Genomic DNA, 26,025 nt, shown 5'->3' with positions numbered 1-26,025 from the left:
ATCATATAATAGAAAAAATACATAACTGGTAACATGTCATATGGACCTAACAAATCATATAATAGAAAAAATACATCACTGGTACATGTCATATGGACCTAAAATGCCATATCAGTGTTCAGCTGACTTTCTGTTTTCGGCCTTGTGGTTTGTAAATGTACTCTCGGTGGCCATGTAGGCTCATATATGACAGTTACCCGTAATGTATTGTCTGTCTCTCTATGAATATATATGTAAGTGGAACTAACCGATGTGAAAAGGCTCCTGGTTTGTAAATAATACTGCTCATTGCCCCAGGGCCTGTGTCTCACTAGCAGCGAGGCTCCCTTCTCCCCCGTCCTTCTGCCTGACGTGTAATTCCTCTGTGCAGTTTCAGAGCTCCAGGACCACAGTATCCCCATAATACATGCTCAGAATCCGGCGCACGGCTGTCTGCCTGCATCAGTCACTTCTGCCCTGGTAACCCCGGATTCAGGTCATCCATTCGCACGCTATCTTGTCATCCTCACTTCTGCGTGAAATGGACAAGCTCCCTATTCTACTGCTCGTTTCTCGAGAGCCGATCCCTCTTTGTTTTTTGTCTATTTGTGTGTTTTCACGCGTGGTCCTTTGTAGGTGTATTCTGTAAATATTCTATTTCCGTATTAAGCTCTGATCAGTATTCCGTGGATTCTCCACCGCGGATCGCTGGCATCCACTACACCTCACTCCAAGGCACTTGGATGAAAATGGACTGAAAGATTTCACAGTGCACCGCTCATGGTCTACGCATCATGTATGAGTCTCCAGCCTGCCTCGCACAGCTTGCACATCACATAGGACTACTGTGTCCACCTCACACAGTTCACATATCACTGAGGATTTCATGGTCTATCTTGTATGGTACACACAACACATCACACAACAGTCCACATTCTGCCTACCAGAAGACACTCAACATACAGGACTCCAGAGTCCACTTCACATAGCTGATACTCCACAGAGGAGTCCACAGTCCATCTCACATAGGTCATATATCAAGCAGGCTACCACAACCCACTTCATGTAGACTGCACATGAGAATTTAGTCGTCTGTATAAGACTATCTCAGGCATATCATGCACACATCCACATCTCACATGGTTTTATAGTCCACCTCACACACAGCACTTTACACATAACTCCTGTTTCACCTCTAATAGCTTGCACAGCACTTAGGAAGATATGTGCACTCCATAGAGCCCAAACATCTCTGGCATTCACAATTTATCTCACACAGCCTGCACACCACGCATGTGTAGATGATTCATACCCTAGAGGCATCCACATCCCACATGCATCCATGAACCCGTCATGTAGCTTCACACATCACTAAGATTTCCATGTTCCACCTCAAACTGCCTGCATTTTACACAGATATCAAAAGTCAACCTCACATATCCAGCACATCACACAAACATTAACAATATGTAGGCATCTATGGTTGGAAGCATGCAGCCATCCACATATCACCAGTGTTCACTGTACATGTTACAAAGAATGCACCTCACACAGGACTCCACATCCAAGGTCCACACTGTATGTGCCTAAGAGACAGCAATTTCTCATGTTCACTTTCGCAGCCATGGCCCACACCACAGAGGTGTACGCCATTACAGACCATACAGATATTAATATCATACCAGTGTACTTATCACAAAACACAGAGGCATTCGCATCAGACGTGTTGATGGTCCACAGAGACATGAATCTACATCAGCACATATACAACATCACATTGTCAACATCACACTGCTGTCCATTGTTCAGAATACACAGATATGTACATCAGACTTCAGTCCATGATCCATACCACAAAGGCATTCAGAGCAGATAAGAATCCATCGTCCACAGAATACTGACACCCATAGCAAACCAGTGTCAATGGTTTACAAGACAGAGCATCCAGTTCACACCTACGTCTAATTTCCATATCACATAGCCGACACTTTGCAACATATATGTTTCTCGAATTTCTACAGTTTATGGCACACATCAAGTGAACACATCAAGGAAACACCCATGTTTGACTTCAATAGCTTGCACACCCCACATTAATCCACGGTTCTCTTAAGACAGCCCACACATCATACACATTTATATGACATAGAAGTCAACAGGCTATCTCTCCTAGCCTACACATCACAAATGTATCCAAATCACATAGATGCCTATAGTTCACACAAGCATTCACATCACAGAGGCCTCCATTGTGCACTCTTAATAGCCAACACATTACAAATGGGTCCACGGTCCAATTTACAAAATCAACGTATTTCAGAGACATGCAAATCACATGCCACACAGACATCCACATCTGACCAGTGGTCTCATCACACCAGTATCCATGGCCATTTCATACATGCACCAATATTAGACAAGCACTCACAACCAATACCGATGACAACATCAAAACCATATCCACCTTACAGCTATACCCATGATCCGCACCACACAGGCACCCATATCAGACCAGCATCCATAGTCCACATCATACAGGCAACCACATCATACCAATGGCCATGGTCCACAGAATACAAGCAGCTCCATCACACCTGTGCCTAATGGCTATGTGACAAATGCATCCAGTAAAACACTTCTATCTATGTACCACATAATACAAACCACACATCAGTTTGTGCAGGCTTCATGTCATGCACATGTCCACATCACAGAGGTACCAAATTCCAATTCAGATAGCTTCATATCACACAGGCATCTGCCTCAGATATCCCACATATCACACTGGCATAGGCATCACACAGTGATCAATAGTCCAACTCTCCTAGTATGAACCCCACAAAGCATTCACAACAAATAACACCTCACAGACATTCACATAGGACAGATTCTAGGACCCACCCACCTTGCACAGCCTTTACATCATAAAGGGGTTCATATCAACCTTACAAAGTCCACGTGTCACACACACACACACACTCACTGGCACGTATAGTCCACACAACATATGCATCACCATTATACAGATATCCATTGCTCACCTCACATAAACTGCAAATCAATCAAGATTTTACAACAGCTGTCTTTGACCCACACCACTTAAGCAGTTAATGACAACACAGCACTTTCATCCACTTCACCCAGGCAACAACATCAAACTAGAGTTCATGGCACCACATCAAACTAGAGTTCATGGCACCACATCAAACTAGTGTTCATGGCACCACATCAAACTAGAGTCCATGGCCTACATCACACAGGTATCCAGTATCCACTTCACACCAATGTTAAATACCCACATCACACCAGTGTCTATGGTCCACACCACACCGGTCTTAACATCAAAAGCATTTTCAGCCCATAGAGCACAGAAATCAATATCAAACGAGCAGCTATGGTCCACACCATACAACTATCAACATCACACAAGCATCGAAGGAGATGTAGCTCAGTGGGTAGAGCGGCTGACTCTGGAATCTGGAAACCTAGAATTGCATCCCGGACTTCGCACTTGACTTAGCATTCTGTGATCCAGGACAAATCACGTAACATCCCTATGCCACCCAAAAAAGCGAAAAGTGAAATATTACATAATTGAGTAATTGCTGTTTATTGTACATGACCATCTCTTATTACCTCACATAATAATGTCCAGCACATGGTTGCTCCTTAGCTGAGTGCACTCTATATATCAAATATACACATACATCTCTTGTTCACAACATACAGGTATCCACAAAAGACTGCTGCCCAGGCCCTAGATGTGAAAGTCATCCACATCACACCAACATCCATGGTCCACACCACAAAGCAGACCACAAAATACAGGCTTCCACATCAGGCCGTGTTGACAGTCCACACAAAGGAGGCATCCACATCTCATCAGTGTCATGTCAATAGGGCACTAGTAAATATACACATCACACCTATGTTCTTGGTCCATATTGCCTGGGTGTGCCCAAATCACATCATGCTGCCAACAATTCAAACTTTATCCACAAGAAGAATACTACCACTGCCCATGGCAGCATGACTTCCAGACGAGTTTCAGCACATCCAAATATTTTATTTCTGATGAAGGACCTAAAATTACTTTTCACTGAAACTAACAAGTTATAGAAGGTTGTTATAAGTACCACACTTGTCAGCTACATAAGAGCGGACTCACATCATACACACAGGATGCTCAATATATTCTGCTACTTTGTGTGAAAAAACATACCATAAAGAATGAATATGGCAACCTTTCTGTGGCAGAATCTGTAGTATTTTAAAATAATTTTGAAAAACAAAAAAGTAAAAAACACAGGGCGCCAAGTGCCATTAGAATAATGCGATTTTGTAGCTGCGGACTTTACTGCACAGTTATGGATTCACCACATTTGAAACATAATCCATTATCTGCTGGATATAGTGCAGATTTTAACACAAATATCGGTTCATACCTCAAACGGATCAAAAGTTACTAAATAAATGTGGCGAAGTGTTACAGCTCAGTGAAAAGCCCTTCACAAAGGTTGAATGGTCTCTGTTCTGTTTTTTGCTCCCGTATTTATGTGTCAAACTGATACTGATGAGGCGAAACCTTCGGTAAGATAGTGTTAACAGGTAAAAATGATAAAATAATGAGGTAATCCTATCAGAAAATGTGCCGAATATGCTGCATAATTTGCATTTTCTTGCCACATAATTTAGGCAACTCTGCTGCATGATTTGGTACTTCCCTCCTGCATAATTCCAGTTGCCCTGGTTGTACTCCAAAATTGAAAACTGCCCACTGGAAGGGCAGTGCGCCGTTACACAGCGCACTTTTAGGGGACGGATGGGCCTGCGAAGTGTGGGGCCGCCAATGCAGAGTGGGCCACTGAGCACCATTGTTTGAGTGAACGACGCTTCACAGAAAAGAAAGGACCGACTTTTTAACAAAGCAATTGTGACACAAAAAGCTAAGGAATGCCAAAACCCCCCACTAAACATGTGCACAGAAGGAAACAATGTCACAAAACACAGACTGTCACCACTTTGTGGCGGCAGAACTCGCGATGAGCCCTCCCGGAGGAATTAAGATGAACTACTTTAGCATAAATGTAAATTGCACTATTTGTAATGTTACACCACCACAATACGCCTCCCTAAACACATTTTCAAAGTGCTTTATTTGAGCCAGTGGCTGCAGGTGAGGATCACCAACACTCATTTTTAGGGACTAGCACATATTTAGCTTCATTAGACTTTTACCCAAAGCAAGAGAGAGAAAAATATAGAGGAGGAAAGAAACATGAAGCAAAAGACAGAAAAACAGAGACAAAGGGAGAATGCAGGGACAAAAAAGAACATGCGGAGTGAAATAAAGGGGCTGAGGGTGTCTGATGGGGGATGAAAGAGGCACGGGGTAGAATCAAGACGACACACCTTGGCATTCTATTTCCAATATTCGTAGCGCTGGTTGCGGGTTTCTGGCAAAAACTCTGGCCCTGCCACTTATTCTTGTACATGTAAGCACTGCCTTTTCAATACAGCAACTTTGAGAACCGAGGCGTTCACGTCAACTGGACAAAATAACTGGTATAGAATTGTCCAGACTGAGCATCAGGCAGGAAGACGAGCCCCACTTCCTGTTGTAACACTCTAGTACTCTATGTTAATTCGTGCCATAGATCAACAAACGCGCAGAGGCTGCTGGTACCCACTCCCCTCGTCTCAGGCACAAGCAGCATGTGTGAGGCTGTCACCTTTTTTAACTGGTTGTCACTAGGGAATGTGTGATTTGCAGTTACTCCCTGTGCAAAAAAAGCCTTCGAAAGCAAGAAGTGATCTCAAGACCTGGAAAGAAGTCTGCATCCTCACTTGGAGAAAGCATCTGTTTGAGACTCCATTAGTACAGGGCAAACAGGACACACTCACTTAGAGAGGACATCTCTGTGACCCTGCAGTGATACAGACCATCCTCACTTAGAGAAGCATCTGTGTGACACTGCAGTGGTACAGAGGATCCTCACTTGGAGGGAGCATCTCTGTGACACAGCAGTTGTACAGAACATCCTCACTTAGAAATAGCATCTCTAAAGCATCTGTGGGATACTGCAGTGGTAGAGGCATCCTCACTTAAAGAAAGCATCTGTGTGACACTTCAGTGAAACAAGGCATTCTAACTTACAGAAAGCATCTGTTTGACACTGTGGTGGAACTAGAGATACAGGACACCCTCAATTAGACAGAGCATCTCTGTGACCCTCCAGTGATACAGAGCATCCTCACTTAAAGGAGCATCTGTTTGGCACTGCAGTGGTATAGGGTACCCTCACTTACAGAGAGCATTTATGTTATACTGCGCTGCTCCAGGGCATCCTCACTTAAAGAAAGCATCTGTGTAACACTGTAGTTGATCCAGGGCATCCCCACTAAGAAAGAGCATCTGTGCAACACTGCACTGAGACAGGGAATCCTCACTTAAAGAAAGCATCTGTGTAACATTGTAGTGGATACAGGGCATCCTCACTTAGGGAGAGCATCTGTGTAACACTGCACTGGTACAGGGCATCCTCACTTATAGAAAGCATCTCTGTGACACAGCTGTGGTACAGAACATCCTCACTTAGAAACAGCATCTCTACAGGGCATCCTCACTTATATAAAGCATCTGTGGGACACTGCAGTGGTAGAGGACATCCACACTTAGAGAAAGCATCTGTGTGATACTTCAGTGAAACAAGGCATACTAAACACCCTCACTTTGAGAGAGCATCTCTGTGACCTTGCAGTGACACACAGCATCCTCACTGAGAAAAAGCATCTGTTTGACACTGGATTCTTACAGGACATCCTCACTTAGAGAAAGCATATCTGTGACACTACAGTGAACAGGACATCCTAACTTACAGAAAGCATCTGTTTGACACTACACTGGAACAGGGCATAAAGGACACCCTCACTTGAAGAGCGCATCTCTGTGACCCTGCAGTGGTAGCGACATCCACACTTCGAGAAAGCACATGTGTGACACTGCAGTGACACAGGACATCCTAACTTACAGAAAACATCTGTTTGACACTACAATGGAACAGGGCACAAAGGAAACCCTCACTTACAGAGAGCATCTCTGTGACCCTGCAGTGATACAGAGCATCCTCACTTACAGAAAGCGCCTGTTTGACATTGCATTCGTACGGGGCATCCTCACTTAGAGAAAGCATTTGTATGGCACTGCAGTGATACAGGACATCCCCACTTAGAGCGAGCATCTCTGTGACAGCAGTGAAACAGAGCATCCTCATTTCAAGAGAGCATCTCTGTGAGACTGCGGTGATACGGGACATCCTCACAGAGAAAGCATCTTTGTGACACTGCAGTGGTGCAGCGCATTCGCACTCAAAGAGAATATCTCTGTGACACCTCAGTGGTACGGGACATCGCCACGGAGAAAGCATCTGTATGACACAGCAGTGGTATGGGGCACCTTCACTTAGAGACACTGCAGTAGTACAGAGCATTACTTTAGAGTGAGCATCTCTGTGAAACTGCAGTGGTACAGGCCACCCTCACATAGAGAAAGCACTTGTGTGACACTGCAGTGGTACAGGCCATCCTCACTTAGAGAAAGCATCTCTGTGACACAGCTGTGGCACAGAACATCCTCACTTAGAAACAGCATCTCTACAGGGAATCCTCACTTAAATAAAGCATCTGTGGGATACTGCAGTGGTAGAGGACATCCACACTTAGAGAAAGCATATGTGTGACCCTTCAGTGAGACAAAGGCACACTAAACACCCTCACTTTGAGAGAGCATCTCTGTGACCCTGCAGTGATACACAGCATCCTCACTGAAAAAAGCATATCTTTGACACTGCAGTGAACAGGACATCCTAACTTACAGAAAGCATCTGTTAAACATTGCAATGGTACAGGGTATCCTCACTTAAATAAAGCATCTGTGGGACACTGCAATGGTGAAGAGCATCCTCACTTACAGAGTGCCTCTCTGTGACACTGCAGTGGTAGCGGACATCCACACTTCGAGAAAGCACCTCTGTGAAACTGCAGTGATGCACAGCATCCTCACTGAAAAAAGCATATCTTTGACACTGCAGTGAACAGGACATCCTAACTTACAGAAAGCATCTGTTAAACATTGCAATGGTACAGGGTATCCTCACTTAAATAAAGCATCTGTGTGACACTGCAATGGTGAAGAGCATCCTCAATACAGAGTGCCTCTCTGTGACACTGCAGTGGTAGCGGACATCCACACTTCGAGAAAGCACCTGTGTGACACTGCAGTGATACAGGACATACTAACTCACAGAAAGCACCTGTGTGACACTGCAGTGATACAGGACATACTAACTCACAGAAAGCATGTTTGACACTGCAGTGCTACCGGGTACCCTCACTTACATAGAGCATTTATGTTACACTGCACTGCTCCAGGGCATCCTCACTTAAAGAAAGCATCTGTTAACAATGTAGTGGATACAGGGCATCCTCACTTAGAGCATCTGTGTAACACTGCACTGATACAGGGCATCCTCACTTAGAGCAACTCTGTGACACTGCAATGGCAGGGAGATCCTCACTTGGAGAAAACACCTGTGTGACACTGCAGAGGCACAGGGCATCCTCACTTAGAGAAAGCATCAGTGTGACACTGCAGTTGTACAGGCCATCCTCCCTTAAAGAAAGCATCTGTGTATCCTCTCTTACAGAGAGCATGTGTTACACTGCAGTGATACAGGGTATCCTCACTTACAGAGAGTATCTAGGAGACACTACACTAGTACAGGGTATCCTCACTTAGAGAGAGCATCTGTGTGACACTGGAGTGATACAGGACATCCTCACTTAGACAGAGCATCGGCGTGACACTGCACTGGTACAAGACATCCTGTCTTAGAGAAAGCATCTCCACTGGTACGGGGCGCTCACAGGAGACTGCACCGCTGGTTTTCACTGCCCTGTTAGAGGAAGTTTGCGCCCCTCGACCCCTTACACTCTCTGCACCATCCGTGTGTATCCACTCACCCCAATCCTTTGCCCACAGGAGGCATAGCTGGCTTCCACCGACGCTATATCGTAAGTCTGTACCCCTCTACCCTTCACCCGCCCCAGTGGGTACGTACACACCCCACTCCCATGCCCACGGAACACACCTGCTGGCACCCCTCGCAGATCTATGGCGGGGTACATAGTTTGCTAGGGGAAATGATGAGTGCATTCCCCAAACCCAATCCATGCTTGTATTGATGAAACTCCTGGGCACCCTTGGTCTATAACTGGTGTCAAAGTAATCTAACTCGGGCACCTCACAGCAGGCTCCTGTGTGTTCACTTCCCCTCACCCCCCGAGATGACACAGCAGGCTGGCCTCGCCAGGTGACCGCAGCGAAGTGCTGTGGTGTGTGTAATTTTCACGGTGTGCTACAGAGTCCCCTTTCACCTACACCCAGGTATATTTTTGTAAACTGCAGTGTCGTGAAATCACCTGCACCAGTCAGTAGGCCCACAGAAGGAAATGCAGCCTGGCCTTGTGAGGGCGCAGTGATCTGAGTCATAAACCCTTCGCTGTGTGCATGGAACCCTCTCCCCATCACTTGCCTTTCACCTGCACATTCCTTGCTGGAGAAATACTTCTCAGCGCTTGCAGCTTGTGGTCGGGGTAGCACAAAACACTTGCCATGCACAGTTTCCATAAGCCCTTATCCGTGACCGCTACACTTCACTGCCACTTACTTATGTGTTCCTTACAACTGGGTGGCAATAATGATGGGCAGTGTCAGGGCACAGACTGATGCCATTTACCGTGAGCAGCTTTCATACTGCACAGTTGTGCCTAGTCCCCCCACGCCTGCTCCATTGCACGGATGTGCCTGCTGGTGGGAACTGCCAGGTCAGAAACTCCTTCCGCTGTGCAGCATCCAGGATACTCACGTGAGCACATTTTCCCCCATCCCAGCAATCTCCTACTCCAGGACACAGCCCTGCCAGTCTAATCCACAATCCCTTAATTTGCACATCTTCCATATTTAAATGCCCCTTCACCAACACATTCCCACTCCAAAAATTGCCATGTGAGTGCCCGCTGCCTGGGCAGTTTTCCATGTTAGATTCTACACTGCCCATGTGTGACCACCTCCTTCGCCAACTCACGCCTAATCCTTGCGCCATGCGGGTGACTCTGTGGGCACTCTGTGCAGATTCAGCCTCCAATTGCCACCGTCACCTGCACATTTTTGCTGCAAGGGCCAGGCCCTTCCGCTTGACACTGCAGCTATTAAGAGACACGTCTGTGCCATTTGCCACACTTTCCCTGCTAGGAGATGACCGACGTGCAGACGGGGAGTGCATTTACACCCCAGATCCACTACTATTGTGCTGTACCCACGTGGTCCAACGGTGCTCTTTTCATCTCCAGCACAGGGTGGCTCTGTCGGTGCCAGTATATCTTACGCTATTCGTCCTCGGCCTATGTGTACATTCTCCCCCACGCACCGTCTAGTCGAAGGTGGCTCTGATGGTGGACAGTGCCAGCTCACCGTACAGCTTACATATGGCCCAACAACATCCTCCCACGCGCCATCGCAGCTGATGGGCACGGCCCTGCCCCCACACACCCACTAGAGGCTGACCCTAGCACTGTTAGTGGTTAGTGATTTTCTAAGCCTAGGCCACGTTCTTCTGCACCCATCACACATCTCACGCGCGCCCTTGCACTGAAACTCGCCCCAGTGGACACATGATCTGCCGATGGGCAACGCAGCACCACCCAAGGTCATCCTACCTTGTGCAGCTTCCACATGGCACCCAGCGCCTTGACCTCGTGGCTGGCATGCCGGCCCTCCTCCAGGCACTGGTAGCAGACGGGCAGCTTGCACTGCACGCAGTACATGCTGTGGTTCTCCAGCTCGTGCTCGGTGCAGGTGGAGATCTTGCGCGGGCTGAGGCGGCCCCCGAGGCGGCCCGGGCGGACCCCCAAGGCGGTGGGCGGCAGCAGGCGATGCTTGGCCAGGGGGCCCCGCGGCGGGTGGCACCGCAGGCGACAGGGTTCGCAGTAGGCCACATCGCACTGCTCGCAGAGCACGGCCGCCTCGCGGGGGCTCTGCTCGCACAATTGGCAGCGCGGGGGCCCCGCCGGCCCGGGGGCCCCGGCGCGGCTCTGCTGGTAGCGCTCGATCACCCCCTCCAGCACCCGGTTCTTGGTGAACCCCCGCAGCCCCCGCTCGTCCAGGATGAGCGAGCGGTGGCACTGCGGGCAGGTGATGCACGAGTTTCTGGGCGGCGGGGCGGGCAGCAGGCCGGCCGCGGGAGGGCCCGGGGGGTGGCCCGGCACGGAGAGCGCGGCGGGCGGCGGGAAGACGCGCACCCCGCTGGGGGACTTCTGGCAGGGCGTGGTGGGCGCGCTGGCGAAGCCCCCGTAGGAGCCGTAGCCGCTGTCCGCCTCGCTGTACAGGCTCATCTTGTCCAGGTCCAGGTAGTCATAGTCGGCCGAGACCCCCGAGGCGCGGCGGCTGCTGCGGGGCGAGTCGGCGTCGGGCGTCTGCACCAGGATGTTGCGGGCGCAGCCCAGGCAGAGGCTGTGCGAGCAGGGCAGCAGGATGGGCTCCCGGTAGAAGGAGCCGCACACCGGGCACTTCAGTTCTTCCTCCATCTCTTCCATGGGGGGCGGCTCGGAGTGCGGGGACTCGGCGCAGCGGCGGCGGTGGGGCGGCGGGTCCGAGCCCTCGGAGAGGCTGGCGGCGTGCGGGCTCTGCGGCTCCCCGTCCGCCGAGAGCGGCGCTCCGGCTGCGGGCTCTGCGGCGGCCGGCTCCGCCCCGCCGGCTCCGGATTGGCAGCGCGGTGAAGGGGGCGGTGTGCGGAGCTCGGGGCAGGGCCTCCCTCCGCCCTGCCGCTGACCACAGCCCGAGGTGCTGAAGGCAGAGCTGGCCTGCCGGCTCATCGGCTATCGATCTGCGGGGACCGGCGTCAGGCGGGGAGGTGAGTGCTCGGCATCCCGGGAGCTCTGCCGAGCGCCTGCCCGGCCTGACTCACTTGTACTAGGGAGAGGGCCACTTCTCATTGGACGGGCGGGAAAAGCGCTGTGTAATGTGCTGATCTCACACAGGGAAACTTAGCCTCGAGGGGGCTCTCTCATCATCCGCCCCCCTCACCCACTCTCTCATTTACACACACTCCCTCTCTCTTCCCACCCTCTACATCGCTGTGCACGGTGCCTCCCGTCTTTCCGCTCCACATTTCCTCTTTATTAACTCTTGCTCTCCTCGGTACTTTCTCTCTCCGTCGTATGGTGTCTACCCCAGTGTCTCATCTTCACATTCCCCTTGTTTTCTTCCCTCTATATTCCCTGTCGCCCATCCCCTCTCGCTATTCACCTTTCCACACAGTCTGACAGTCGACTTTCCCCTCTACATTTTCTCTTTCTTTAGCCTCCCCTTTCGATATCCAACCTGTCCTCCGCGCTTTCTGTTCTTTACCTTTTCTCACATTTTTTTATTCTTCTCTTTATGTCTCGCTTTCCCAAGCCCAATCATTTTCTCTATTCTTTCTCTCTTTAATCCCACTTCCATTGCCCTCTTTCTTCTCTACACTCTGCCCTCTTTCTCACATCTCCCTGGGTCACACACAGCGGTCCATGTTCAGAATACGGACACCCTCATAATTCGGCCGCCTGTGATGCGATCTCATGGCGCCTCGTGAATATAGCGCCCAGAATGTCCTGCCTGTATGTACCTGAGCGCTACCTTGGAGAGTACCTGGTATCAGCATCCCCTGTTGCACCTCTGAGATACAAAGTTAATTGCGTGGATGATGGATAAAAGGTAATTAAAACAATGTGACCTCATATACTCGTTGGCACCTGTGCATGTGTGTAACTTCAACATACATGTGTGCGTCCATGTTTCTTATGGACACTGCTCCACAATAGTTTTGGACCGCAAGCCCTATTGGGCACCCACCTATGACATAATTAGGGGCACATTTATCACCCTCCATCTTTCAAGGGGGGCACATTCAGAACAAGGTCAATGCAATGAATATCTGCGAGATATGGGAGACTCAGTGGCCCCTCATCACACTCTGCAAGTCTCATCAGTTTGCATTACCCCATTGTGTGAGGGAATCTCTTTAGCAGGAGTGTAGAAGTCGTAGAAGGCCGACTTGGGAAGGCATTCTGAACCTTATTGTAAATAGTCTAGTCTCGTGCTTTGGCTAGAGAAACAAAACCTGCAGAAAATTGTGCTCTGTGCTATCTGAAGGCAAACCACTGACTATGAGATGTTAACCGTGCCGCAGTCTCTTTCACTTGGCATCTCTGAATCATTTAGCTTTTCTATCTTGCACTTAATGATTCTGTGTGAAGAGTTTCTTCAGAATGTCCGCATACAGCGAGTTACAATAATGCAATGTGAGCGCCCTCACCCTACTGGCGAGGCAGATATCCACAGGCGACGACACTAGAAGGGGTAACCTAGTTTTTTAGAGAAAATCAAATGAACAGCCATGGGCGTTTTACCAAAATACCAGTAGTAGCGGAAGTGTCTCACTTCAGGAGAATCTTGAAAGCAGGACTGTCAGTGCTGATTCTATACCTCCTGCAACACCTTAGGCTTCTTTGTTCCAAGTGGCTCTGCACCCAGTTTTGAAATACATATGCCTGAGGGTAGCTGGACAATAAGGATGAAAGCTGAGCCCATGTCTGTAATTGGCTGGAGCCCCCTCCTCCCCAGTGTGACTGACTGTGGCTAGAGCTTAGCTGAAGAGAAATGAATCTGCACTGGTTGGCCATCAAGGAGAGAAATACACCGCTCAGCTTATTTGCTCAGCTGATTGTGTGACAATTTCCAATCTTGAGCTGTGATGCCGAGATTTTAGCGAAATACCTAATTCTAACCCCAGATGTCTGACGCTTGACAGAGCTGCTGTAGTATCCCATACATACAACTCAATATATACACATCAAACTTGATCTGCAGCTCCCACTCAAGTTCTACTGGTCTGTGAACACTCACTTTCTCTCTCATACACACCTGAATAAAACCAAAAGAAAAACCAAAAGAAAATGCCTGGAACAAAATATGTTTAAAACGTAGTACATCTGTAAATCTAAACATGCACTGTTATGAAACAAAATGCGAAATTAAAGTACTTCTTGTGACTTTTTAAAAATATGTGCCACCTCGACAGTTTGCATATTAGAACAGCAAAGTGGCCTGAAGTTAGAGACAACACCTTCTCCTGTGCTGTTCAATCTGGGATACCACAGCAATATTGAAAGCCTCCAGGCCTGCTTTCAGCGGCAGCCCCGCAAATGTCAAGGGGGACTGGGGCAGAGGCGACAGGGGAAACAAATAAAAACACTTACCGCTCTTGCTGCCGCCTCCTGCCACCACACTCCTCTTCTGGTGTCCCAGTAGTCCCTTGCAAACCAGCACAGGCTCCCCAGCAATCCTGGTGCTACTCTCATGTTAAACCTAGCATGAGAGCAGCATCAGGATTGGTCTGAGCAGATTGGTCTGCCACTCAGACACTGCCCTGGGGTCTGTGTAGTTCCTCTAGCCCGGAGGTTCAACACAGCCAGGTTGGAGAAACCTAAGTGCACAAGTGTGTTTGGAAAGCTGACCAAACACACCTGCGCACTTTGGTGCACTCTTTCCTCCTCACCCTTCCCTCTCCCCGTTCTGTGGCCCAGCCCTGCCCCGCCCTGCTGGTTGAGCTAGCAGATGAAAAACAAAAATATTATAAGCTATCACTTTATTTTTCATCTGCTGGCTCTTAGCCATTACGGAGGAGGTGCTCCTGCCTGCTTGGTGCTGTCCGTGGCCTGGGAAGTGCGTGGATTGGCTTCACTTCAGCTGAATCAATCCGAACTGTTGCAGTTGCACGTTGCAACTGTTACAGTCTTGAGGGAGACAACCACATAGTTTCCGGAGCATTTGCACAGCACAATGCTTTTGTTCCTCTGTTCCTAGTGCTGCTTTGGTCCCCTTTTAGGCTACAGGTCACAAGGGCAATGCCAGGGGTCGCAAGGACAGTGCCGGATTTCACAATTGTGACCCCTGGATACCACAAAATGATGTCCATATTAATAGTAGGGAGTACTGAGCTAGCCCTGTGCAGTGTTAATTAGTCAGAAATCAAAACGTGGGGACAATCATCACCTATTTTCACTCTCCTGCAGATCAGATCTTGCTATAAAATATTGAGTACAAGGTTACTGTTGACCACTAATATCATAGACAAAATATCGAGGGACAAAATTTCGAAAGTTATGTGCACAGTGGGAAGTATGTATTTACAATTCTTAACTGCACATGTGTGTATCCTGATGATATATATATAGAGAGAGAAAATATATACATACATACATTTTATTATTTTGTCCTTCAGTGCTTTGTTCATGATATTAGTGTCCCACCATATCCTGGACTTGCTATTCAGGAGCCACACCATACATCAGTCACCACCAGGTCCTTGGGCAGCAAGGTCACCCCATTCCCTACATGGACAGCACCTCGTACACACCGTATCATGAAACATAACCAGATCGTGAAACATAAACATCAAACCATTAACGTTCCACATGCATTCTACAGACAGTGGGCTAGCATTCCCCCAGTTTGGGTGAAAATTAGGCTGACTAGATTAGAAGACTTGATTTGTGCTATTGCCCTTCTTCTGACCTTTGGGTTCTGCCACACTTATCCATATGACCAAGCAAGAAGGCCTTGCTTGAGCTCTTACCTAGTCCAGTTTCTTTCTATTTTTGTAAGTGAACAAATATACATAAGTATTCACTTGCACACTGACACACTTCTGCAGCCATTTATAATTTGTTGGCTGTGGGGCATCCACAAATCAGCTGGGGATGTCTTGTGCACCAAAATCAAGGGTTCCTCATTCTATTTAGAGTTTTGAGAAGCACCAGGTTTCTGATGGCAGAGCCTCAGCTGGCTTCACCTACGCAAATCTTTGCATGAAGGTCGATATGTCTAAGGTACATCAGACAAAGTATGGCAGAACATACGACCTATTTAAGGCAGTCGTTTTGATGTATACATTTTTCTTGTTTGGAAACACCAGGAAAGCCTTGTTGACTTGAGCAGAAAACAATAGAAATTATACCCCTGTGTGGGGAGAAGAGTCCCAGAACATAAGGGCAATTATTTATCATTTTCAGTAACAAACTATTGGTTTATGAGTTTGTTATTGAAAAACAAAAACTTTGCTGAGCTGGTGCTTTAAATAAGACATACGCTTGGCAAAGATTCAGTGGCTAGCTTAAAGCACAGAGAACCCCAGTGCTTCAAGACAATCTCTAAATATGACAGGGAATTCTTCTGCTAGGAAGTAAAAGGCCATTGCATCTGCTGCCTCAACTGTAAATGACCTCTTTCTACACTGAAGAATGTTAGTAAACTGTGATTGGTTACAGGCACCACAAAAAGAGAACCATACTAGTAAAACCAGCAAAGAACAAGAATGCTCAATTTAAAAGCTCTACTGTCAGATTGGTTAAATCATAGGGGCCCCACAGCTGTCTATCCAGTTTGAAAACAGCAACAACGGTATAGTACTCACTGTTAGAGACACACCTTAATGAAGCCTCTGTCTGCAACCATCAACATTTAGTTCAAAAACATTTAGCAAGTCTACTATGTGGCTTTTAATGACAGAAATCACAGTTTTTATAGAGATTTTTTGGAGGGGTCGGCAGAGCTGACCAAGTTCCACTACACGGAATTCCTTGAAGTGGTTAAAAATCTTTGCAAGCTCCCCGGAATTCCGCCAGTGGGCAGAGTTGCTCCTTGCGCCACATTTCTCACGTTCAGGAGCGTGATTTGCATTCTCCTGTTTCAAATATAGCACAAACTGCACCACTTGGTTTGCATGGGTGCGGTCATTTTGTTTTCTCTGTCTCTCTGTGCATGGTGCTGGGCATAACTTTAACCCCCTCTTCATTTTTTCAATCACACCATTTTCTAAATTATCCACTCCTCATTCTCTTATATTTCATCAGTTTGTGTCTTTGTGTTTGTGCATTTTACATTTCTGTCATTTTGTGGTGTATTTTTGTGACTTTAACAATACTTTTTTTTTCCTTCCCTCCTTCTATTTCTTCCTCTTTCTTTTTTCCACCCAGCACTATGGCAGAGGGAGTGGTGGCACTGGTGTGGCAGCTAGATACTTACATTTTGGCATTGACACCGCCAAAGGGTGCAGCCCACCCCATTTTCACTGAGGTGAAGATGGCAACACTTGTCTTTTTTGTGCAGCGCCACCTCCCCTCCATGGTGGCAGCAGACAGACGGCATGGCAGTAGTTACACCCTTCAGGAGGGTCAACTGCTGTGGGGAAAGGTGTGCCGGTTGGTGCATCAGCACTCTGAGATCCAGCGCACCCAGTAGCAGTTGGTGCACCATTGGACAGACATAGCGGACCGTGAACAGTTCCTGCTCGACCTGCTCGGCATTGAGGTGTTGGGGCTTGGTGCGTAATAGTTATTTATTTGTTATGTGTGTTCCACAATGATAATTCTTTTTATAATAGCAGTGCTGACTCTCAGACATAAGTTACGTTTACGTTACAATTAATATTTATTGTGTGATCCAGTTTGAGCTAGTTAGTCAGTCAGTGCTTTCTAATTGTACTTGCCGCCACATGTTTAAACCGATTATTTAAGAAGCCATGCAGACTGAGACTCCTACTGTCACCAAGAATACGATAGTGTAATAACTACGTAATTACGATAGTAGTAATAAGTAATATCAGTAGGCTAGCATTCAGTTCTCTGTGCCTTTCTTTATGTAGCTTATGCAGTCCCTCTCAATGATAATTTCCTGGCGATGTGTAGTATATCATCATAGTATGCATCTATGCATTGAAAAAATGGGTTCTGAGTTGCCCTGTCAAAGGTGGTTGAGAAGAAAAGATCATTTTTGCAATATGAATGCATTGTTTGTGGTACGTAGTTGTAAAAGTAGTTTCATAAATTTGGTGTAGGGCTTGGGTTTAGGAATTAGGAAAGTAAAAGTAATAGGTCAAGCGATCTGATTTAGAAAAGTATAATATTACTGTGTTTACCTCTTTCCTGAGCACCTAAGGAGAAGAAGAGGGCAACATCTGAGACGGGTCCAGGAGGAGACAAGGGTACCAGTGCCACCACCAGTGTGGAAACTGGTAGATCTGCTGGCCCCAGGAAGTCTTCCTGTTACATTATCATTATTGTTATTATTTCCCTAACTTTAAAATCTCCTCACATTGAATGTTGTTTCTTTTATTTTTACTGTGCCTATCTACTTTTCTTTTGTACTTATTTTCATTCTTTCTAAACTTTCTTAAATTCTTGTTATCCCTGCATTTATCAATTTTTCATTCTTCTGTTCCTGACTTCCGTAAGTCTGTATTAGCTTTCTTCTGCTTTGTTGCTTAGCTTAGCTTTCCCTTCCCCCTTATATATCTTAAAGAAGCTTTAGTACTTTAATACTAAGAAGACAGATTTTTAGGAGAGGTTTTACTGACAAGATAGCACACCCAATTCAGCTTTTCTACACATGTTTGTGAAGATTTTCTTTGCCTTGCTCATGCCCATTGCATTTGCCAACCAAGACCTCACTGTAGGTCTTCCTGGATTGTTCAAAGTATTCCACCCCTTTATTGCGTTTCAGTGACTTAGCTCTGCACACCATTATGAATCATTTGCGATTGATTTGTCTACCTGGCTTTTCTAACATAATTAACTGACAAAATTCCTAAAGTGAATGATAGAAGATAGAAGTGAAGTGATCTATTGCGGTTGTATTTTGTTGAATTCTAAAATGTGTAAAGTTTTTTCCAGCTGCACTGACCACCAGTGCAGGGGCCAGCAGCAGCATCAGTGCACCAGATGTGGCAGCGGTCAGAGGGGGAGAACTGGCGGCAGCAGGGATGGGCGGTGGTAAGTCATATTGCTCACGCTCAATGACAATTACTAGTATACTCACTACAAGAGGGTTGCTTGCGAACCCCCTGGTTAGCAGCTACAGTGGGGGTTAGGTTCTTAATGGCCTCTTCTCTCTGCAAGTCAGCAGACAAAAGCTCATAATGAATTTACGCTCCAAATGATGGCTTGATGAAAAAGCAAATGAAGGATGAACAGCTAAAATAAAGATTGGGAGAACTGGGATATGAGTGAAAGGATGTGTGGGTGAAAGGAAAGGATGCATAGTTGAGTAATACGAGATGCATGTGTGGGTGAAAGGATGGATGAAAGGGGTGAAAGGACGCCTCAGTGGGTAAAGGGTGGATGGGTAAAAAGATGCTCAGGTGGGAATGGGTAGATGGTAACAAAAGATGGATAAATGGATGGATAGGTGAAAGCAAGCTGGTTAAAAGGGTGAATACTGGATAGGTGAGTGCATGGATGGACGGGTGGATAAATGGAAGGCTGGATTGAAATGAGGAAAGACTGGATGAGAGAGTGTGAAGCTAAAATGATGGGTATCAAAGGGTGAATAGAGTAGATGAATGAAAAGATGAAGGTTTAATTTCTCGGATCAAGAAATAAGGGAGCTCTTCTGGAGAAGGATGTATCCATTCACCAACTTCGCTTGGTTTCCATGATTATCAAAGCTTTGGTTCAAAGTGGGGGTATTATAATTTTCAGTCTTCTCCCTTAACTCACTGTAGTTGAAGCAAGGCTGACATGTATTCTCCCACACATTATCATACCTCCCTCCCCATTAGTTACCCATGCTACTATGACGTAACTGCAATGTGGTTCAATTTGGCAGTACACTAGTGTTGACTGTGCAATGTGTATCTGCTCCAGTTAATGCACCATGTGCAAAGCTGTCAATGAAATGCAAACTTAAAACAAGGTGTGTTTCCCTTCCCTCCCCGGTGCCCACTCTGTCACCTCCTAGTACTTCAGTCCTTTATTTTTTCCAAAGCTCTGTCCCAGCCACCCAATAAAACGAAAAATCCCTTTCAGCATGCGTCAAATTTATGTACAAATGATTAATATTTAATTGCTACCATAACAGATTCATGCCAGTTCAAATCTTACCCTTTTGACATTCGTCAACTACAATGAGGCATGTGTGGGCAAAAAAATGGCCCTTTGCCTCGTAATCAGCCACATCAAATTCCAATGGCCCTAGGGGACCAGCAATTTACTGCTACTGTGCCACTTTACATTTTTTTTGTTTTTTGCATAAAGCACTGTTTATAATTAGTTGTTTTCCTTTTTCTTTTCCACTATAGCTACACCTGGGGGACATCCAACACACCAGGAGATAGCAGCCTGTGTGCAGCTGTAGAGGCTGGAAGGCACCCACAAAGAATATCAGTGGCTGGTAGCTCTTCAGGAAGAGGAGGATGAGGCCAGGCAGCAGCCTACACGTCCGCCGGTCCTAACTCCTCAAACAGGCCGCCAGCACCTCCAGCCTCCCAGCGGCACCATCAGTGCTGCAGCCACCTGGCATCAGCCCCTCCCACCACTCAGTGGTGTGACAAAGGCCCCCATGAATCTGAGCTCCAGGGAGCCCCCTCTGCACAGTACACTGTGCACTGATGGCAGGACCCTGACTAGGTCCATAGAGGAAGGGGCACCCTCAAGGGACTTTGCAGGGGCCCCCCTCAAGTTTCGTTATACCACTGTCACCAATGCTGCCCGCCAACGCTCAGACTGCAACTTCCAATGCCACATCCTGCAACACTTTGGGCGCCTGGACCACCAGGTGGCACACATCGGGGCAACCCTGGATGATCTCCATCCCTGATGGGGAAAACCCTCTTCTGATTCTTTTTTTATTTTTTTTTAATTTTGCTGGAAGGGACACTTGTTGTGGATGGAGAGAGTGGGAAAGGGAATTGGGACCTTTTTTTTTTGTATTTTTTACTTTTTGTTCAGACTTTCATTTTGGACTTTTTTGCTTATGTTGTAGACTTTTGTTGGACTTTTGTGGACAGGGACATTTGTTTGGGGAGAAAGGTTGGACTGTTGTGGGTAGAAAGAGTGGGTTTTCTATTTGTAAAAATAATTTACATTACTTCATTTATGCCTCAACTCTTTGTTTTGGTGTTTTAGTTTGCGCTGCTGTTTTTTGTGTAGCCTTTTTTTAAATCTGCTAAAAAAGTGACTATTATTTACTTATACCCTTGCTCTACTGCCTTCTATAACTATATTGACCACTAGGGGATGATTGCCTTTGCCTATTTTGCCCACAAAAACCTAGATACACACAAACAACATCTTCTCCAGTAGTATAAGGTAATTACTAACTAAACAAGTTGACTTCAATCCATAGTTCTTCCTGTACCTGAATAGATGAAGCTCAGGATGATACTTCAGTCTTCTTACTGCAGGGTTTTCCCAAGATGGCATCTTATCTTAAGGGGATGGTAGTAGTAGTAGTAGTAGCAGGCTAGCGTACTAATAAGGAAGACACAAGGTGCCACTCTCACCTATGCAAACTCCAACTGCAGGATTAATCAAAAGTTTATCCATCATTGTCAACTTGACTGAAAGAAAACAGAAAGTTAGTGGGCCATATATTATATCATAACTTTAGGAAGACTGATACCAGATTACCACAATGACAGTATTTGACGCACAGCAAGTAAGATGTGATATGATACTAAAAACTAGCAATATCAACTTCTGAGCAATGGGGAGCGAGAATTTAATGAAAACTAAACTTAGGAAATTAAATCCTCAAGTCAAGAGAAGTGGGTGCAGAGTCAGGAGTGGTTGGACAAGGTTAAGCATTTACGCAACACACAACACAAGGCCTTAATGATGATGTTGATGGGGCTGGTGTGGAATATTGCTCAAGTAATAGAAGGTCATGCAGTGAGTTGTGTTGCTTTCACCACATCCGCCCAGCAAGTGTGTGATCCATTTATGGTGTAAAATTAAGCCACGCCTCAATAAATCACACAGCCCAGGGTAAGAGGGTTAGGGCCTTGATAAATGGATGGGAAAGGGCATTTGGGGAAAGGTATGCCAAAGACAAACACTACACAAAAGAAACCACAACAATATTCATCAGGGTGCTGAGCAGCACACCATCATCAATCTGTTGTGGAAGGAAGTGATGAAGGGATAAGTATGACACAGTTCATTTAAATGTATTGCAAATAGTCCTTCTGAGAAAGCGACCTCATCTGGACTGCCCCAGAAGCCATTTCGTCCAATACACAGGGCCACAACATTGCCTATGTATTTACCCGTAAGGGCTATCAATAGATAGCTAATTTCCATATTCTGACTCAAGGTCTTGATACGAACAAGGAATGTCACTTTTTAGTCAGTCATTAAGGTCTTAACAAAAGTTTGAATATGCAGGCATTTGCAGGCCTGTCACAGCATACCATAATGTTTTCAATATTTAGTTGAAATACATTTTATAAGGAAATATTTCTTGTGAGAATGTTATTTACACTGTAAGCTCTCATACCGATTTTGCAGAGAAGTGCCTTTTATGACTTACATAGGATGGGTTTTACATGCTATCATTAAATAAGTTTACAATATTTCATGATTAAAATAAACAGTCCTTCTGCCCCAGAGAGACCAAAGATAGTATATCTCTAAATATTTTGTCTTCTAGGTTTGAAAAATACAAATTATGGAGGATTGAAGTTAACCCACCCAGTTCTAAAAATTATGAATGTTAAAAGGAAAATGATGCTGTTTTGCCGTAAGCACAGTAAAATGCTCACTTTCTAAAAGTGGCATTTCTACTATGGTAATAAAAAATCCACCTAACCCAATAAGCAGGATTTCTCACTACCATTCCAAACATACTAAATATGCTGACACTTCGCCTCATAGATCAGAAATTATCACTGACACATACATATATAAGGGAATTCCCAATGCAAACCTATGAGAGGAGCAACTCTCACAGCAGTGAGAAACCAAATAGGCTGTTTGTCACTACCAAGACATGCCACACAATGAAGGCACTTGTCCTTCCTATTACCTGCACTGAACCCTGCCCATGGGGCTACCTAGGGCTTACCTTAGAGGCGACATATATGTAGTAAAAAAGGAGTTTCAGGCTTGGCAAGTAATTTTAGATGCCAAGCCACTGTGGCAGTAAACTGCACACACAGACCTTGCAGTGGCAGGCCTGAGACAGGTTTGAAAGGCTACTTATGTTGGTGGCACAAGCTACGCTGCAGGCCCACAAGTAGCATTTAATTTACAGCCCCTGATTCTAAGGGATACCACTGTACAAGGGACTTACAGGTAAATTAAATGTGTCAATCAGGTGTAAGCAAATCATACCACTGATCAGCAGCAATAAAGTGCCCAGATTCCTTAAGCCAACAAAAGATGGTCTGCAAAATAGGAAGAGAAAGGCAAAACGTTTGGGGATGGCCCTGCAGAAAGGGCCAATAGATACCCAGGAGACAAAGCGAGTGATCCTTCCACCTCAAAATCCAAGTGAAAAGTGAGATGGACAAGCGCTGGATGAGCCTGCTGGAGAGAAACAGGAAGTTGGAGTCTCTGAGTCACTTCCTTCCTGTTTGCAGAAAAAAGGCTTCCTACACCCAAAAAACAACTTGAAGGGTCTATTGGAGAAGAGAATCCACTCAAAAACATCTCTTTCACTAGATTTAGAAATTTTAGATGCATCTTGGGTAGAAAATCTACTCGAGGTGTGGTCGCGCTCGCGAGCTGCACCGTTTTTGCTTCGGTCACAGCCGGAAACTGCGTGAACAGGCATAAAGTCTCACACGCACTCACTTGTGGCCAGAGAGCATTGTGGCGCTCACTCACTAGTGCCATAACCAAATCTCACATGCACTAATGAACTCCTCTCTGCACCCGGATAGCAGAATTCCCAAACTACACACTCCTCCGCATAGTGTGAAGTGCCCGAATTCCAATAACTCCACTGGCGAAGAAGAGTTCTGCACCCGGGACTAATTTATTCATAATTCCCATGTAATAGCTTCTCTTGTCCCAGAGAGTGCAGATCAAGGAGAGTTCACCCAACTGTTCAAGGGCAAACTGTTCTCATTCACACTTCACATTCTCTCCGCTCCAGCAGCAGGGTGACCCACAGCACTTTCTCAGCTCATTATCACCCAGGGAGTAAACTACTTAACACATGATTTAGTGTTTACTAGCAACCACAAATGTTCTGATTTGTTGATGATGTCCACATCTACAATTGGAGGTTTGTCTCCAGTAGGTAACCTGCTAGTTACGTTTCTGACACTATAAGTCTAGTAGTGCAGAGATGATTCCATCAGTATAAACTTCACAAGAGGAGAATTATGAAATGTAGGAATCAGCAATCTACCACAAACTGCATACATTTTTTTACCACTGTCTCTAAAACAGGCCTTTAGTAGTATACTAGTCTGACTTTACTGTTATTAACTTTGTGCAGCTTCCTCAAATCCCCTTTACACACCGGTCAGCTATTAATAGCAACTGTTCATCTCTTTCAGACTATCCAAACTGCTACTAACAATTTTCTCACTAATGCATCTGGGTGCTAGTGATCATTAACACAGTCATTGATTAATTAGGCTTCTCTTGCGCCTAGCACTCTCCAATATTTGCCATCTAAGTTTTAGGAAAATAGTGGCACCAATTTTTCACTGAGTTCATATCTGCCTCAGAGTCTCTTGCCTTGACCCTGTATGCAACTGTTTCTTCCATACTCCATGATATACTTCTTTGAATGATGCATCATTAATTTATTCAGCCTTCAAGGTTGACAATCCAACAATACCGAAGATGATATTCACAGCAAAACACCAATTAGAGAGTAGTGCAAAGTAGGGAAAGGGCAAAGGGGCTATTAGATAAATCAAACCAGTGAGGCAACCAGCCTGTTGTGAAAACACTTAAAGTTTTCCACAAATGAAGAAAGACAGCCCACCTATAAGATCAGGGGCGGCTCCTGTCAGGGCAAAGCGATGCGGCTCACAAAACCAAAACAACATTACAAATATAAAAAAAAGTACATGACCTGCCGCATCGCCACCATCGCGCTGTTCTTCTGTCTCCACTCACTGCAGGCACTGACTCCCAGCTTGCCCTGCAGCCAATTCTAACGCTGCTCTCATGCTGCAGGCAGCATGACAGTAGTGTTAGGATTGGCCTGAGCACCCTGGCTTTGCGCTCCAAGGCAAACTGGGAGCCTGTGCCTCCTCTCTCAACCCAGCAACACAGTGCCGGGTTGGAGAGAGCTCAGTGCGCTTGTGTGTTTGGTCATTCTGAGACAGCCGGCCAAACACACTTGCACACTGAGGGGAGTGCGCCCCACTCCCCCTCCCTGCCTGTCATCCCCTATGGCCCCGCCCCTTGAAAAATAAAAACAATAACAAACTTTGATTGTTATTGTTTTTATTTTTCAATGTGCAGCTGCTGCTGCTGGTGGGGGGAGCCGCTGTGTAGCATACCCTATGTTACAAAACTTTGCTAGCTATTCCTACAGATATTTTCAACCTGAAAACCTCAACATTCCACAACATCATAGTTAACTACACTACACCACAGCCCTGTCAATTCATGCGCCTAACCCAGTGCAAGCTCTTTATTTTCATTTGCACACACTGAAGTAAAATATTTTGTGAACTCAGCAAACAAGGCCGCACACCACAATCTGCAAGTAGAACCTTTTACAGCATCTTCTATTAAATCTTTTCAATTATCACTTTCCACGTCACTAACTTCTTGTTAACCTCTCTTTATTTTGTGACCACCAGCAATATGAAACATGCGCTTATTAGACATCCAGCAGAAGAAACCTTTTACTCCATCACAGCACCCCAAGAATGTGAAGGCCATATTTATAAGGCAGTTTAGAGTATGTAAAGTAGTACACCTGTAGTACTCTTTTACATATTTTATGCAACTTTGTAAATTAGCCCTGAATCACCTAAAATGAGAATAAAATGAGACAATTCATCCACTTTCCATACACAATTAGTGCATGTTCAGAGAACTGCACTCTCCTTGTACTTTTTCTAATTTCGGGCCATTTCACAAATGTATATAAAAGAGTAGTCCATTAGTACTACCTCCTATACTCATAAATGCCTA

General features: G+C 45.9%; 1 protein-coding gene across 24 annotated transcripts in view; it reads right to left on the bottom strand.

The window, feature by feature from the left end:
- TRIM9 (tripartite motif containing 9) overlaps positions 1 to 12,081 on the bottom strand; it is a 325,658-nt gene extending 313,577 nt beyond the window's left edge. For 9 of the 24 annotated variants that reach the window (XM_069208653.1, XM_069208657.1, XM_069208659.1 and 6 more), the window contains exon 1: positions 10,756 to 12,002. In XM_069208653.1, the coding sequence (XP_069064754.1) occupies positions 10,756 to 11,910 (1,155 nt within the window). In that variant the 5' untranslated portion in view covers positions 11,911 to 12,002. Of the gene's footprint in view, positions 1 to 10,755 lie in introns of all 24 variants that reach the window. The other 15 variants (XM_069208668.1, XM_069208662.1, XM_069208666.1 and 12 more) reach the window with 10 other exon arrangements.
- Positions 12,082 to 26,025: the final 13,944 nt, after the last annotated feature.

Source organism: Pleurodeles waltl, chromosome 9, assembly GCF_031143425.1.
Source record: "Pleurodeles waltl isolate 20211129_DDA chromosome 9, aPleWal1.hap1.20221129, whole genome shotgun sequence".
NCBI classification, from domain to species: Eukaryota; Metazoa; Chordata; class Amphibia; order Caudata; family Salamandridae; genus Pleurodeles; species Pleurodeles waltl.
The sequence above is the reverse complement of the archived record's forward strand: the minus strand, read 5'-3'. Positions and strand labels throughout refer to the sequence as shown.